Source organism: Melopsittacus undulatus, chromosome 7, assembly GCF_012275295.1.
Source record: "Melopsittacus undulatus isolate bMelUnd1 chromosome 7, bMelUnd1.mat.Z, whole genome shotgun sequence".
Lineage (NCBI taxonomy): Eukaryota > Metazoa > Chordata > Aves > Psittaciformes > Psittaculidae > Melopsittacus > Melopsittacus undulatus.
Genome location: NC_047533.1, coordinates 71,437,659 through 71,454,548, shown reverse-complemented (window position 1 = coordinate 71,454,548; position 16,890 = coordinate 71,437,659). Strand labels below are relative to the sequence as shown.

Genomic DNA, 16,890 nt, shown 5'->3' with positions numbered 1-16,890 from the left:
TGTCTTAGTGCTTATGTATATACAGTAACAAATGCAGGTCTGCCCCTGGGAATCTTGGACTCAGTTTGTATCAATGTCTCAGATCCTGTGGCTTTTGTCTCAAAACAGAGTGGCCATAGCTGGGACAGCATGTCTGTGGTGATGGCTGGAGGAAAGGGTGTATGGTGTTGTGCGTTGTGGAACAACCCACTGCCTTTTGCCTCAGTTTAAGCTATGTTGTAACATTCTTTGGGTGGTTGAGAGACAAAGCCAGGTTTTCCTGGTAGTTGTTGCTTTCAAGCAAGTTTTACTGACTTTCTTGGAGTACTTTCTGTCCTACTTTGACTAGAACATTGTCCTGATTCAGTGGGATTCAGATTTAGTCTATAATGAGGAATTCATCCTCCTCCCCCAGGCTTTTGACTGAGTGTCTGGGAGCTTAGCAGCCATCTCACCTCCCCCAGAGGTGGCAAATATGGTGTTGGGAGGAAGGAGACGGGAGATCAGTGATTTTGGTGCTGCTGATACTGAAGTGCTCTCTTTGGCGTGTGCAGAGCTCACTGAATGAGAAGAGGAAGCTGCTGGCTGGCCAGCATGAAGATGCCCGGGAACTGAAGGAAAACCTTGACCGTCGAGAACGGGTGGTCTTGGAGATCCTGGGCAACTACCTCTCTGAGGAGCAGCTCCAGGATTACCAGCACTTTGTAAAGATGAAGTCTGCACTCCTCATAGAGCAGCGAGAGCTAGACGATAAAATCAAACTGGGTCAGGAGCAGCTCAAGTGCCTGATGGAGAGCCTCCCTGCAGACTTCACACCCAGGGATGCAAAGGCAGCAGCTGCCCTAGCTGCAGCACTTGCTACCTCTGCAGGGGTCGGTGGTAAAACACCTCCAGCGGTCTCCTCATTCTAACCTTTCCCTGGGATACACTCCTCCTGCTCAAGTCTATTTAATCCAGGTACTTGGCAGATGGTTCTCTACAAAGACAATGAACAGAGACAGGTTTAGAATAAGATTTTAACAAAGGAAAAAGAAAAATAAAGGTTTTATTTTCCTTTTCTTCCACCTCTGCTTCCTGGAAATGTAAAACAGTGCGGAGGGAAATCTCCTCCTGCCAGAGATGGGGAAGAGTCTCAGGAGGATTGAAGACACACATGAATAACAAATATGACCTCCTCTCTTCTCTTCCTTTTCTGCCTGCCTGGCACCTCATTAAATAATGAAGGATCTGAAAGAATGAAGCCTTAAAAATAAAACCCAACCCATTCTACTGAACATTATTGATATTTATATTTTTAAAAGAACAAAACAGAATGTGTAAGTTTTTGTACATACCCTAATCAGTTTCTTGATTCTACTTTGCTCTGTATGTAGAAAAGACATTTAATTTTGTATTTTGTGAAAACCTTAACAAAAAGAGGGAACCCCAAAGATAGTCATGCGTTAGCTTGGAACATCTCTTTGTGGTTTTGTTGCTGTTGTTGTTTTTTAATGTAATAAAGGGCTACCAGAAGAAGCTTCAACCTGTTTCACACATGCTGAATTAAGTGGCCTTGTGAAGGAGCTTTTGACCAGAACACAGTCTTTTTATTAACATGAAATCTGATGTTCTCTTCCTACCCACAGAAGCCATGCACGTGTAATGATAATGTTGTGCCACTGGTTAGATAGGCAAGAGCCTGCTGTGAGGATAATTGGATTATTTCCTAGTTAGGGCAGTCTGGAGTAACCAAATTTGCTTGACCAAACTTCACCACAGCTAGAGGACTGCTGCCTGTTTGCAGTCAGTAGACTGGGGCAGGCCCTCTTTTTGTGCTTTCCTCTCTATCAAGCTCCATCACCATTTAGACAAAATGCCTAGAAGCTGCATGAACAGAATATCACCATGGCTCATGAGCCAGGTATGTATCGCCTCTCCCCAAACCTTGCAGAGACTTTGAAGTGATTCAGGCTTCTCCTTTCTCCAGGGTGTTGCATTGTTCATCCTATTCTATCTTGTCACCAAGACCACTGCAGAGATTTTAGTCACGTAGTTTTTAAGTCTATTCATTGTGAATGTCAACTTTAGGATGTTACTGAAAATTACAACATTCATTGTTCTAAACAATGAGTGTTGTAAACATTCAGGGCTGGTTTTAAAGCCCCTTTATATTTTTTAATAGCTCATATCATAGTTCTTCTATGGACAGCTTGGCAAACTGAAGAAAATGCCAAATTAAAGTGCCCTTCTGTCATACCAAGCATCAGCTCTCCAGTACCCAAAAGGAATTTTACCTGGGTGTGCAGTGCTTTTAGAAGCAGCAATTACCTGTGATGATGTATCCTTTTCATTACTTCCGAGACTGAATGCTGTTCGGGCTCATACAGCATTTAATGGGACCCCTAAGCAGGGGAAGTGATTCTTAGGCCTTAACAGCTGAACCAATAACAAAATTGGAGGGAAAATCAAAAATAATTATTTGTTTGAGTGGAGATTCATGAAAATGGGGGGGGGGAGAAGCTGTTTCAAGCCAATCAAAATACTTAATTTGCCCTAAAAACCAAATCCTACATAGTACTTTAGTTTATTAGATTTAAAGGTTGCTTTAATCTAAATTCTTGTTTTGCAGCCACCTTTCCATCCTACACTTACCAAAACAACAGGCCTCATTTTTAGAACTGAAACGTGTTTGGGATGTTGGAATGGCATTACCCAACCTCCCACCCTGCCACAGAGCCAGCAGCAGTGGCTGTTTGCTGGCCAGCCTGTGTAGCCAACCTACTTCCTTCTCTAGGTGACCGTGGATGAGACTCTTCCCCAGCTCAGTTCAAAGAACCTGAATCAAATACCTTCTCCTGAGCAGTCTCCAGAGAAGTCCATTGGCTGTTGAAGGATCCTGCAATAGCAGCCTGGCCCGTTCAGTGCAGTGCTAGCACAGGGTGAGTGTGCAGTCTCACTTCACTGGCTTGAGGAAAACTCCTAGGAGGAACAAAGTAGTTCCACTTTTGACATGCATTGCCAGTTCAAAGGAAAAGCTAGTTGTACCAAAGCAATGGGGCTCCTCATTGCCTGTTAGGATACGTTGTGTTCACATGCATAGCAGGAGCACAGCATTTTTCCTGACTCAGCAGTCTTTAGATAATGATCTTCTATTTCCAGACAGTGTCTGAGGGAACTCAGGAAAAAGGCAGCTATAAGTCATCGCTCCAAAGCCTCCTGCTAAAGCACCAGAGGGCTGGGGTGCACTTCTTGTGGCCTTTGAAGGTTATCAAACTATACTGCTGGGAGAGCACCCACACCTAGCACAGGGGAACAGGAGAAGATGAAAGCATGCACTTGCACCATGATGGTATTGCACAAGATCCTGAAGCAGGGCTTTTAAATCTAGCTCTCAGTAAGTCCTCACAGGCTTTTAGCAACATGCTGCGCCAACAACCTGCTCTGCCTTGCCATGTGATACAAGCACTGTGAAAATCTCGTGATCCAACTTACTATTTGGGGTTTTACATTGGAGCCCTTGGGCAGTTGATGGTTACAAGGAATTCATGTCAGATTCTTTCCTCAGGACTAAATGCAGTAAAGAGTGTTTACGTGCTAGGGCCTGCTGCTTGTAGGCTTATACACAACATCTATTGTGAAGGTTAACTATAAAACCAATTAAACACAGAGCACTGAAACAGTTTATGCGTCAGGCTTGATCCATCATCTCTACAACTCAGCTGCTGTCATCATTGTTTAGGCTGGTAATTAAGAGAAGCAAGCAAACCAAGCTAGATAGTGTTTCATAGTCACTGCACACAAATCCGGAATATTAACCTTAGCAGTGATTTGTCATTTGCAGAATGGGAAACAAAACAAGCTCTCCTAAGGAGAGCCTATGCTTTAAATCCATGTGAGCAAACCAGAGGCATATCTAGAGACCCAACCTCTATGGTTTCTCCATGCGTTATTCAAACATCCACCAAGCCAGTGTTTACAGCTGGGTTTGATTCACGTTGAGAGTTGTTTCTTCCTTTATATTCCTTCCACAGGGGATGTATGCTGACTGTGGCATGGCATTGTGGTTTGGCTGTGTTCCTGCAGGACTTCTGCTCATGCTTCTGCACATAAACTCTTGTACACCTCTTGTGTTACTGGACAAACATGGTTTCTGTTGTGCAACTGGATGTATTTATGTGGCCAGAGTGGTCTCACGCTAGGAGATGGTCCTCTCCTGCCTGGTTTAGCCAGGTTCTGCTGACCCTCTTCAGTATAACTTGTGGAAATAAGCTGAATTCAGGGTGTTAATTACTCCAGAGAGTGCTTGCCAGACACTTATATGCACCTTGCTTATACTGTTGCTTGTGTGTGTACAGTAGTACAACCCTTCCAGCTGTAGCTCTGGCTTCTGTGCAGCTTGCTGCATGTTGGTGCTAAAAACCTTTCCAAAGTACTTGCTTTCTCCTTGCCTGTTGTAAGATGGAATGGAGCTGGTCTTGGAGGGGTTGTCAGCATGTCTGTGCCCAGCTTGGGATTTGGGATTGGGAAAAAGGGTTTGTTTTCTGATACACCTTGAAGAAAACATGGTACATGTGAGGCAGGGAGGATTTTCCTCTGTGATTTGCAGTGTGAGACCATGCCTTTCTGCGAGGGTTGCTCTGTGAGGGGATAGCCTTTGAATGAAACCAGAAAAGCCAGCAGCATTTTAATTAATTCTCATTTTAGCACTAAATGAAGTTTTAGGACTGAAATGCAAAACAAAAACCCAACCAACCAATTGCCACATAATTCAGATGGGGAGACTAAGGGCTGGAGAAAGCCTGACCAAATACTGAGGAAAGGACTTAGGGACCTGCTTCTGCACAGTTTGTTGTGCCACAGGTGTTTTACTGAGCTGAAATAAAACTGCAGTTAACAAATAGACCAGTTTCCATAGCTGGCAGATGAGGGTAATCAGGGCTAATGAGGGACAGCAGGGTTGGGAGCAGCTGCCCACAAGCCCACACACAAGACACTGCAGTAGGATGCAAGCCTCAGTCTGAAGCCTGCTAAGAAAAGGTGAGTACCTCTACTTTTTACATACATTTACACACGTTATTCCTCCTGTGGAAGGCTTTGCAGCCTGTGTGTGCCTGCTTGCACCCACTGCAGAGCAGGGGCTGGGGTTGAGGGGAGAAAACATCCTAGTTTGTGTGGCCTCAGCATGTGGGGAGGTGGTGGTGCACACATCCAGGAGATCTCAGCATGGCCTGTGGGATCCCTTGGCTTCTGTCCACGTAGCACCTTCTGTGCCTGTCTCACCCCAAGGGCCTGGTATCCCTCACCAGCAGCATCCAGCCTTGTGCTCAGACTTCCATCACACTATGGGAAATGAGAATTGCATGGTTAATGTTTCATGTGTTCTGCACCAGAACAGGGGCCAGGTATGAGGTAGTGCACCTTAAGGTTTGAGGGTGTCTCAATGAAATTAAGTGGCAGAAGTCTCTTTGGTTTGTAATGGTTTGAATAGGACCAAGGGAGCAGCAAGAGAGTCAAAGAACATGTCTGTGAGCACACTGAATGCTCTTGCAAAGCTGGCTGGGGGTCACCCTTTCATTTTGTACAAGAGATGTCAGTTCATTCCTCATGCTGATTGCCTGGAAGAAATTGTCTAGCTTGTAAATCCTAGTGGGAAGTGACCCAGCCGACTTCCCCTACCTCACTACAACCTGGAGTACCCATAAGCTTCCCTAGCACATGCTTATACCATGCACAGTTTCTCAGTGCACGATGCCCTGCGATTGCTTTTTGAGGCCACGGTGAAGTGTCACATTCATGCTTGTGTAGACAGAGTCACTTGGATGGCCTATTTCTGTCAAATGAAGTTAACGTGAAGTGCTTAGGGAGAGGTTATGTTTTAAGAAGACAAAGCTACTGGTCTGTCTTAGCCATCACTGGTCTTCTAAGGCCTGCATGAGATTATATTCCTGTCACATCTGTTTCCAATCTAACCTCTTCTGCCACTATGTATTTGTTATCCTCTTCCTAGGCATGAGGTGGTATCATACATCACTTGGGTTCCTAGAATTATTTAGGTTGGAGAAGATCCTTAAGATAGAATCCAACCATTAATCTAACACTGCCAAGTCCACCACTAAACTAGGTCCCACCTACACATCTTCCCAATACTTTCAGGGATGGTAACTCCACCATTGTCCCAGGCAGCCTATTCCAGTGTTTTGACAACCCTGGAGACCCAATCCCTAATACCCAATTTGAACCTTCATGTTACAAACCTCACAGCCATTTTGCAGGGTTTCCAAGGTCCGGTTTTCCCTTGCCATCATGGTCTAAGGAAATAAAGCATGTCAGCTTTGATTCCCAGTGCATAGGCAGGGATGGAGGCCAAGTACAAGCTTGTAAGATTCAAAGGCAACTCTCTTAACAGGGATCACTGTTGTCTCCCTCGCATCCCAGTCTCAGTGCTCAGGCAGCCAAGGGCACAGCGTTCTTGCTTTCCTGGGGCTGTAGCAGTGATGTCCTGTCCTTACCCCAGGAGCCAGCCAGGGCACTCTGCACGTACTCTGCCTATTTAACAGTGTCACTTGTAGGAACAGGATTATTTACAGCACTGGGACATGGGAGAACAAAGCTCAAGAGGCAGGAAGTGCTGGCAAAGGCATGCTTCCTTCCTACCCATTCTGCTCTTTTGTGATCTCCTCAGTGGCCGCTGCCAGTGATAGAAAGCAGAATAAGCCTAACTAACCCTTGTGTGAAGTACAAGATGGGGCAACACCAGCTGAAGGCACGTTTTGTATCCTGAGCATAGCAGTCAGGAACACTTGTAGCTAACCTACCTAGCAACCAGGGCCACCAGCTTCACAAGCAAAAACCTGAGATCAGCTTTACTCTTGTCAGTGCCAAAAGACACATAGACGTCATCTAATGAGGGCAGCTAGGAACAGAGACCCAGCTGTAAGCTCTCCTGTGCCTCTGCCAGGTAAGCACCTTCACTTTTAAATGCCTGTACAAGTATTGAGCTTACCTTCAGTTACACAGAGAGCCTCCTGCTCTCTGCACAAAGTCCCTTGCTCTCCGTAGCTGCACCAGCTCTGGCAGGCAAAGAGGAAAAGCCCTGTCTATGCACAGTCACCATGTCTGTACCCACAGGGTGACTGGCAAGACAAAGCTCCAACTCAGGCCCCTCTGGCAGAGCTGCAAGAAAGCCTCCATAACAAGGGTTATCAGGCAGAAGAGATAAGACAGCAGTACATCAGCAGGCCATCCACCCTCCAAAGCCATTTCCCCCCTACCCCAATACTCTGGGGCAGCTGCTGTAGCACAGATCGGGGCAGCAGTTGTGCTGACAATCAGGAACCAGTCCTGTCAGCCTCTCCATAAAAAGCCTTCATATGGCTGAAATGCTGTACAGACTGTTAGTGCCCCAGCCAGGCAGCCAGCCCAGACACTCAGCTGTTCGAAGGAGCAGCAAATGCAGCCCTGCAGCCAGATTAGCCATCAGGAGTCAAATTCCACCTCTTCAGCAATGGGAGATCCCACCGGCAGTCAGTGACCAGCCAGGCTGCACTGGGGCTGCAGTGGTCAGTGAGCCTGCCCAGGCTCCCCACACTCCAGTTTACCTCTCATCAGGTCCTCAAACACTGACACAGTCCCAGCTCCAGCCCTGGGGACATGGCTAGCAAGCAACTGGGCAAAAGCAGCAGCAGACACACTCCAAGGCATTGCGTGAATGCTTCAAAGAGGTCTTGAGCACAAAACACCGTTTACTAAGTTGTTTTAATGTGTATGCCTAACTGCAGCTAGTTGTGTTGGATGCGCTCAAGATTTAGTGTCTCTGGTAAGCTGCACCTAGAGCTTAGCAGCCAGGTGCTACAGACACTGTCCCACAGGCTCCTGACATGGTCTAAGCCAATGGGAAAACACAATACTGGGTCAGTGTCAAGACCTCACTTTGTGAAGCAGCACAGGCAGCCTGGATCCTCTGAAGACCTCAATCCTAAGCTGTCTGTGAGGCCTCACCTTCCATTCCATGTCTTCCCACTGGCAAGCACAGTTAGCCTGACTTGCCCACTCTTCTCCTTAAGTACACCAGTGCCATCCTGCTATGCATGCTCTTGGAAAGCAAAGCTATTAGCAAGAGCACAGCCCTGTTTTGTGTGACCCCCCAACCCCAGCAAGGGGATGTGAGCAGCACTCCTTGGTCACACATGGCACAATGCATGTCCAACATGCACTTGTTCAAGCTTCCCTGGCTGGGGGTAGTCAGAGGTTAGAAACCAAACAGCCAGTGACCCTCACTGCATCAAACAGGGTCAAGGGAGCAACTGCTGCTAAAGTAGCTTTAGTCGCACTATATCATGCTTTGCCTGGCATGTGGTCTACCTCAGCACCAGCTGCAAGGCCACAGCATAAGTAGGCACATAGATGGATACATACCCCTTCCCACTGCCCACCCCTGTAGCGCACACAGGAGCAAGCAGATTAGAGCAGAAACAGCAGAGGAAGAAGCCATTGCAAGTTTGGGTTTATTTCACAATGCAGGGGGTAGAAAAAAAAGCCAAGCCAACCAAGCTATAGCTGATCACTGAACTTAATGGCTTTGACTTTGAAGTCTCCCTCTACAGCCAGGTATTCGATTTTCTCTATGCCCAGCCGATTAGGGAACTGGAACTCAGCATCAGGCAGCTTCACTGTTGCCTCTGTTTCATTGAAGGAGATGCAGATCTGTAGAGAGCCACAAGAATGAAGGTTAATACAACACCACTCACAAGCCTCATTCCCCACTACCTGCAGTTCGCATGCAGGACAAGATGTGGCTGCTGGTGTCAAGGCCATGCTCGCTAGCTCAGCTTCCACCCTGCCCATCATAGGCTTATTTGCTCTGCCCCAAGGTCAGATCCAAGCTTCTGCAACAAAGGATGAGGCAGACCCACTCTGAACCTCAGGTCTGTGTTTTAATACCTCTTAGTTGTGTGGCTTGCAAAGGAAGGCCGGAGTGGAGCACTTCATACCCCCAAGCTGTTGGGTATTGAGTTGACAAGAGCAGGTCGAGACAGTTGGTTTTACTGAGAGGCTCTTCCCCTGTTGCTTATTCCCTTTTCCATGTCTGCTCCTTCTCCACCACAGAGGTAGAAAGCAGCACTGGAAAACTGTGCCCTTAGCCCTTTAATGCTGGGGGCCAGGGCACACACCCCTGGAGCCTCACCTCAGTCTTGTCCCCATGCTGGAAGGGAAAGTCAGCCTTCCTGTCCTCCTCACCCCACGTGCCATCCTGCTTTGAATTGCACACGATGGTGTTGACATCCCCATGACAGTCAAAGCGAGGGTTGAAATGCAGCAGGAGGGTGCTGCTGTCCTTCCCCACGTTCACAGCAAACCTGGGGAAACAGGTAGCACACAGCTACACAGTGCTGATGAGCTGAACACTGCAGGAGCTCAGCCTTCCCCCAGCGCCATACCAACCCATTCACCATCTCACTCACCCTCTGGCATCAGACAGGATCTTCCCTTTCACTTTGATGCACTCTCCAGGCTGGATGTCCAGCTGAGTAACCACCAGTCCCTGCAGGACCAAAGCTCAGGCATTACTGTGTTCCAAAGCAGGTCCCACTGGCCCTGCTCAGGCCATGGCACCAACCAGCCCTGGCAGACCCAGACATGCTTGTGGTTTCATGTGAGCAGAGGGGCTGGTTCAGGTCAGCTGCCCGTCTGAGCCCTCTGCCAAGGAACCCCAGTGCACAGCCACCCCCATTGGGATCTCCCAGCCCAAGCTGACAAAGAGGTGATTCAAGCCAGTGTAACAGGAGTAAGGTACAGGCACTGATCTACCAGCTGCTACAGAAGATATCCTTGCAAGCAAGTTTGCACTTCCAAGACACAGGGGCCAGAGCCATTAGCACAGAATTAAAGTTAGTTACAAAGCTTTTCTAACCCTAGATCTCTCCCTTCCCTAGGAACAGGAGCCACCAGAAAGGTTTCTTGCCTTGCCCTAGCACAGCCTGCACACAGAAAGGGAGGTCAGTGGAGCCCACCTCTGGCTGCAGCCCAGTAAATCCAAACAGCCTTCCAGGAATCTCTAACTATAGAGGAACTTGCTTCAGAGCCAGGTTACTCACTCCCCAGCCACATACCCCCTCTCCTCCCCCAAAGAGCTACTTACATTGCCAGCCTCCCACAGCTAATAGGGGGATGCTGTCTGCTGAGGTGAGGCACAACCCAAATCCTGGTTTGCTGCCTGCACTCTTGGCCCAAGTGCCACAGTGCTGAGCCCCACTTGACTGTGCACCAGATGAGGCAGGGGAACTACAAATGAATTATGTTGCTGTTCTTGCCTGGCTTGCACAGGCCCATGCCCTGTGTCCTGCTGCCTCCTCCCTGCTCTGAACACACACTGCTAGGGTCAGAACCCCTCCATTCACTAACCCTCTTACCATTGCAGCACCAGCACTGCCTTCTGGCTCTATTTCTAGTGCAGCACTGAAGCACAGCCTGAAACAGCCTCAGCACCCAGGGGTACAGCAAAAGGCAGGTTAGGGAGGCAGGGCTAGGTTAGAACACACTGTTTTCCTCTGCTGTTGCACTGAGGTAGCTTCATCCTTTACCCAAAACTCATTTTTTTCAGAAGCAAAAAGAAAGTTTAAGGGAAAAAAGGGTATTCAAACTGTAGTTTCAAGTGTCCCCAAACATTTAGAGTACTCAAGGATACAAACATGCATTAGAACAGCTTCCCCACTTAGATAACACACTGGAGAGCAGGAGAGGAGAATAAAACGCAGCTGGTCAGCCCTACCTACACCTCCCACAGCCATGCATCAGCTTAGCGTTTCCTCTCAGCTAACCGTTCTCTCCTCCTACCTCTGGCACCGAGCCCGAACCCCCAGGCAGCCAACCCCTAGCCCTGCTCAGCGCACGGGTCCGGCTCGAAGACCGCACTCACTTGCTCCATGCTGCAGACACCAGCCCCACAGAGCCCCCGCTCCACAAACGGAGTGACTCAGCGCTGAGCTCCCGCAGCTTAAATCAGTGGGGCAGGACCATCACATGATGGAGGGGGGGGGACGAAGGAGATCAATCGCAGCTGTGGGGGGCTGGAGCTTTCCCAGCCGGCTCCCAGCGCAGGGACACCTCTTGGTATTGTACTCTGCAGACAGTATGTGTGTCATTGTAAGGGTTAGGGACTGTTTGCTCCTGCGTGATCCTGGCAATCTTCAGTGTAGGCTCTTCTCGCTGCTGCGCAGCCGATGCTGGCTGTTATCCCGGGAGCATGGCTCCGTGCCTGCAGCGAGTGCCTGCTCTTTGTTAAGCGATCCCTGCCTCAAATCAGGGTTGGAGTCCTCGTGTTACTGCTGCCAAGTGCCTGCCTGTGTGAATCCATGTGTACACATCCTTCCCACCCAGCCTGGTGCCTGTGAGCAGCTTGGGTCCGCTGGAGCCGCTGGGTACCGGCCATCGCAGTTAACTGCAACCCAAGGGTTCGTTATCCCCTATGGCAGCGTTAAGGGGCAGTGCCAGGCGTGAGAGCTCAGGCGGCAGCTCCTGAAGAGCAGCGTGAGCGCTCGTTCCATTCCAGTTGCAAACACTCCGGAGGGAATAGAGGAATGCTTTGTTAGCGGGGGAAGCGCCGGGCAGGGCTGAGCGCAGGCGGCCACAGAGGAGGCTGCCTTCCCCTTCCACTGTGCTCCTTAAAGCACACAGCATTGACTGCCCTGAGGGTCTTTGCAGGGGAGAGAGGGTGGGAGCAGCTGCTTTGTGGATGTGAGTGGCTGGACCAGCTGCATGCCACTTGTAGCTTTGGGTCGGCTTTAGCAGTGTCCTCAGGCTTTAGCAGTGTCTTCAGGCCTCCGTGTCTCAGTTTCCCTCATACTTGAAGTGACATTAATAACGTGCAACTTCAAAATGCCATTTGTAAAACTTCAGCCAGAGCTGCTATCTAGATGCTACCTGTGGTTAAGCCAGTCCTAGCTGGAAGGTACCTATCTGCAGACAGCTTCTGGAAGGGCTGCACAGGGCAGCTTACAGAACAGTGCAGGAATGTATGGCTGGGTAGCAGGAGGAGACATGCTGCCCCACAGGAGGCTGCTGGAACTTCCTTAGAGCATCCTGACCTCTGACACCACCCCTTGCTCCAGATATCCCCCACACCCATTGCTGAACATTGATGGGGCATTTCAGCATCCCATATGACTCTGGGTGAGCCAAAACCCTTCTGCATTTGAACTAGAAAGTCACAAGCCTGAACTGGATCCCTGTGACCAGGCTGTATAAAAGAGGGCAAAATGCTGACTGAAAGTACAGTAGGGAAAATCCCACATATCTCTTGCCACCAGCTGACCCCTTGGCCATCCAACACAAGGTCCACGCTGAAGCTGGGAGTTAACTGCAGAGGTGATGCAGGTAGCAAACACCACTGAGAGCAGGTCCCCTCTGCGGACAGTTTGTATAAAGCCCCCATCATTCCACCTTAAGCTTGCCCCAGCCTCTAGCACGATGTCAGCTGGGATCACGCGTTAGGCAGGCTTTGGGCGCTTGCTTCCCCTGCAGTTGTTCCCTGTTCACTGCCACGTGTAAGGGGTTGAGCAAATTCTGTTTGGTCGGTTGGGCTTTGTGCTTGTTTTCCATTGAGCTCTGTGGAATCCCTGCAGACTCCTCTGGGCCTTTCCGTGCTGCAGTGGTTCTGGTGGGAGAGCTGCTGGTGAGGGCAGCTGTGGTGCTGGGGTGTCACAGTGTTGGCCACTCTCACTCCCCTTCTGAAACACACGTTTCTTGTGAGCTGCTTTGCTGGCCTGAAGTCTGCTCCTCTGACCCTTTCCTTCAGACAGGGAAATGCCTTTCTAGCAATATGTGGAGGCTACACTTTGTTTTCATTGCGTGCTCTGCACTGGCAGCCTGGTTGGTTTAGCAGCAAAGCCTTTGGCCTTGCCTCTGATTTAAAGCACTCCTGGTGTTAAGCCCTGTGAAATAAGTGTTTGTTCTCAAACTGCAATGCTGAGATGCCCAATTCCCTCCGTTTTCCTTAGGGATTATACCAATTTTGGAAAAGCAGAATAAAGATCTTCCCTTTTTCAGACTCCAGTGGGATAAAATAAGGTCTCTCCCTCCAGGGGAAACCTTATAACAGTCTTCCAATACCTAAAGGGGCTGACAAGAAATCTGGAGAGGGGCTTTTCACAAGAGCCTGTAGGGACAGGACAAGGGGGAATGGCTTTAACCTGACAGAGGGGAGATTGAGATGGGATCTGAGGAAGAAGCTCTTCCCTGTGAGGGTGCTGAGGCGCTGGCACAGGGTGCCCAGAGAAGCTGTGGCTGCCCCATCCCTGGCAGTGCTCAAGGCCAGGTTGGACACAGGGGCTTGGAGCAGCTGCTCCAGTGGAAGGGGTCCCTGCCCGTGGCAGGGGTTGGAACTGGATGAGCTTTAAGGTCCCTTCCAGCCCAAACCAGTCTGGGATTCTATGATCCTAAAATCCCCCAGAGGGTCTCCTTCCGTCTCAGAGGGTGTGTAAAGGGAGATGGGCCACAAAGTGAGGCAATGATCCCCATCCCCATCCCCACCCCATCAAGGGTGGCCCCAGCTCCTGTGTATGACACAAGGGAGAGGACATCCTGCACAGCACATAGGGAAGGGTCTCGGCCCTGCCCCTCTCTATTCCTGAGATGGGAGTTTTGTGCCTAAGGAATAATGTAAAGCTCACAGCAGGCAGGCAGAGGATTAGGGTGTGCTTCAAAGGTGAGGAAGAGAGAGGTGCTGCTCTATGCAAGCTGTTCTTGCACCCTGGGACCAGCAGGTGATGTCCTGAGAAGAAACCTGGGGCAGAAAACAGAATGCAGAGAAGAGCCCAAGTCTTACCTGGACTATAGCGATTGCTGCAGTACACACAGGCCCTGAGAGAGACGAGATGGGTGCATGTATGTGTTCTCATTGCCAGGCTCACACACACTTATGGGCAGGAGCACTGCACCCACCAGGCAGCTCTGGCAGAACCAGAAGAGATCTGCTCATCCTGAGGGTGATGCCAGAGGAGTTCACTCCTGTGGGGAAGATAAGAGTGCCCTGGAGCACCTTGCAGGCTTGCTTGAGGACATGGGGACCTGGTGTGGGGCAGCCCCAGCAGCCCAAGCTCTTATTTCATGTCTTGGTTTGCACAGAGAACCAGCCAGGCTGATTTTCTTGTAACTCTCCCAAAATACCCCAGATTTGCTTTAGAAACCTGTGAATGCCAAAAGGATGCAGCATGCTGATGGTTAGTCTGTGAGTAAAAATACACCCTAGCCCTTGGCAAGTCATAGCCCTGACTAGTCACTCCTGTCATTAGAAATGCCTTAGCCCTGGTTTTGGAAGGTCTAAGAACACACCTGTGCTAACTCAAGGACTATGGTGTATTCTCTAGCCTGTGTGACACAGGCTGCAGAGGCCACCGCTGCTGGCTTGTCAGTGTCTGTGCCTGGTTTGCCTTGCACTGAACCCACACAGACTGCTAGCTGTTGGTGCTGCACACCCTACACTTGTCATTGCTGTAGCTGAGAGGCCTGAAGGAGTGGATAGCAGCTTTCTCCTCCTTCGGAGGTGGCATCTGGCCCCAGCTCCAGCACAGCAGTGCTCACATGTGCCTCTCTGGGAGGGCACCACTGCACCTCAGTCTCTTTGACTCCATTTACACTGGTAAAATAATGACAAGGAAAACTCCTCACCCTTTTCTTGTGAGAGCTAAAGCTTGAACTTTGGTGTAAGTTCAGGGGGTTTTGTACTTTCTTTAGGAAAGATTTGAGCTTGTCTCTCTAAGTCCGTTCTCGGTTCATCAAGCCAAGACAGCATCTTTAGGGAATACTTGTGTCAGCACTGTCTGGATGGGATCCTGGTCTCAGCACCAGGTTACTCTTGCAACCTAGGGATTATGCTGTTATAGCATAAGGGATACACACATTATATATACATACATAAGGCTGTTTTCTACCTCTTGGACTATCTGTGGACTTTAACTTAAGCAACCTTCTGGTGCCACTGTTGAAGTGTCTTGTTCTTCCTGTTTCCTCTGCAGCATGTTTGTCTCATCTGAGGAGCTTCTGCCTTTTTGCTTGAGCAGTCATAGCCCCTTGAAGGTTTCTCTTGCAGTTTCCCTGGACCTTTCAGCAAAGGTCCTTCTAAATGCTCTTACCACCATGGCATCTTCCAGCCCTACCTACAGGGCAAACTTCAGGACTGGTCTGGTCTATATGGGAATAGAGCCAGACTCCCTGCACTTGAAAGCCAAAGGCTGGCTGGGGAGCCACAGTCCTCCATAGCCTGCAGGCACCGTGGCTCCCAGAGCAGTGCTTTGGAGGGAGGTTTGTGCCAGGAAGAAGGGCTGATGGTCCAGTCCACCCTGGATGCCAGCTGGGCTTGCATGGCCACATGTCACCATGGCATTTTCATCCCAGAGGGTTTCCCAGTCTCAACTCTCCCTTACATTAAAAGGGAAGCTCCTTTATCCCAGGTTAATTATCAATTAAGTTAATTATAAAGAACTTCTTGCACTATCTCAGAGTGATGAAAGGAGTTTGCTGATGCCCTCAGTGGAATTTAAAGTATGTCTCATCATTTTATTTCCCTCGTTACCACTGACCCAAGCTGCCAATCCCTGTGTTTCTCTCATCTCTCAGTGGATTACATTTAACTAGAGCAAATTATTAGCTACCCAGGAGAACTGGGGCTTTGTCATTTTGGACTCATTTCACTTTGGCACACACAGCCCCATAGCTTTTAATTTTACAGGTGGCAAACACTTCTCCTTCTGCATCTCAAAGGAGTTGTTCACGTTTGTTCCTCACTGGAGGTCCTCACTTCTCTAAACTTAGGTGCATGTTTTCCTCCTTTCCTCCTCTGTGCAGCTCCTCAGACAGCAGGAAGAGTTATCTCTCATCCAAAGTCACTGTGCTTGCAAGACTGCAGTGAAGAGCAGTGTGAGGCCCTGCTGCTGTAGACTGCCAGGCCACTCCTTTCCCCATTTCTCACCATAGTATGAGACCCATGTCACCTGGAATAGGCCTACCCCTGTTCCCCTGTGAGACCATGCCCCAAACATCGAGATCTGGAAACTATAGCATCTACTACAATAAGAGTCCATAGCCAGAGAGCACAGGTTACTGACACTTCAAGCACATGTTTTCCAGAGGTCTCTCAGCTTTGGCAGTTCTAAGTATGCATTTCTCTTATCAACATTGTTTACTTCACATCTATGACCACATTGCAAACTTGTAGGATAGCAGCACTTCCCAAGCCTTTTGTATTCCTGTGATCTACCTCCAGACAAGCTGGGTTTGATTTGTAACTTACGATCAGCTGGATGGGACTTGTGGGGGTTGAAGTTCTTTGCATGGTAAGACATGAGGAAAGCTCAAAGGGAGTGCATCTGCATTACCCTTCCCAAGGTACTCGGAGCTGGTTAGCTGGGTCTGGACCCTACAGTGAGTGGAGCAAGAAGAGATGGCAAGTAACGGAGCCTGTTCTGGTTCAAGATAAAGGAGGGGTGTACAGAGAAGAGCATTACTGGAGCATGCTTTTAGGTAGCTTTTGTCTTGAACTATGGTGCCAGCACACAAGTGAGGGGTCCAGCCTTTGTTTCACGTCATAGTCACAAACCAGCTTTCATCATTTAGTGCCATCCATACAGGTAAAGCTCCTAGGTTTTGCCAAGAAAGCCAGAATGCTGTTCTGAAACATGTGCCCCTTTCCCTTTGGCCTGGATCCGTACAGTCACAGTAGACCCATCAGGAAGCATGACTTCCTGCTCTGTTGTCTGACACAGGCTTTAAGCAGGGCTGGAAGGCAGAGGCAGTGCTGCCCTGCTCAGGGTGACATGCCTTACTTAGTCCTGCCAAGGGCAGGAGAAGGCACTGGCTGTGGGTTCCTACCCCCAGCAGGTGACAGAAATAACATCTGTTGGTCCTTTTATGCTTTCTCCTTATGCCTTTTTAAGGCCT

At 49.2% G+C, this 16,890-nt stretch overlaps 2 protein-coding genes across 4 annotated transcripts in view; one reads left to right on the top strand and one right to left on the bottom strand.

Annotated features, from left to right (window-relative positions):
• SHROOM3 (shroom family member 3) overlaps positions 1 to 1,501 on the top strand; it is an 84,568-nt gene extending 83,067 nt beyond the window's left edge. For all 3 annotated transcript variants that reach the window (XM_031043381.2, XM_031043380.2, XM_031043379.2), the window contains exon 10: positions 534 to 1,501. In XM_031043381.2, the coding sequence (XP_030899241.2) occupies positions 534 to 890 (357 nt within the window). In that variant the 3' untranslated portion in view covers positions 891 to 1,501. The remainder of the gene's footprint in view (positions 1 to 533) is intronic.
• A 6,943-nt stretch (positions 1,502 to 8,444) lies between these two features.
• LOC101875081 (16 kDa beta-galactoside-binding lectin) lies at positions 8,445 to 10,971 on the bottom strand. Its single transcript, XM_034065057.1, has 4 exons — positions 10,874 to 10,971; positions 9,420 to 9,499; positions 9,143 to 9,314; positions 8,445 to 8,661 (listed from the first exon to the last, which is right to left on the bottom strand). Exons 1-4 carry the CDS (start codon positions 10,880 to 10,882, stop codon positions 8,509 to 8,511), a joined length of 414 nt encoding a protein of 137 aa, XP_033920948.1. The 5' UTR covers positions 10,883 to 10,971; the 3' UTR covers positions 8,445 to 8,508.
• Positions 10,972 to 16,890: the final 5,919 nt, after the last annotated feature.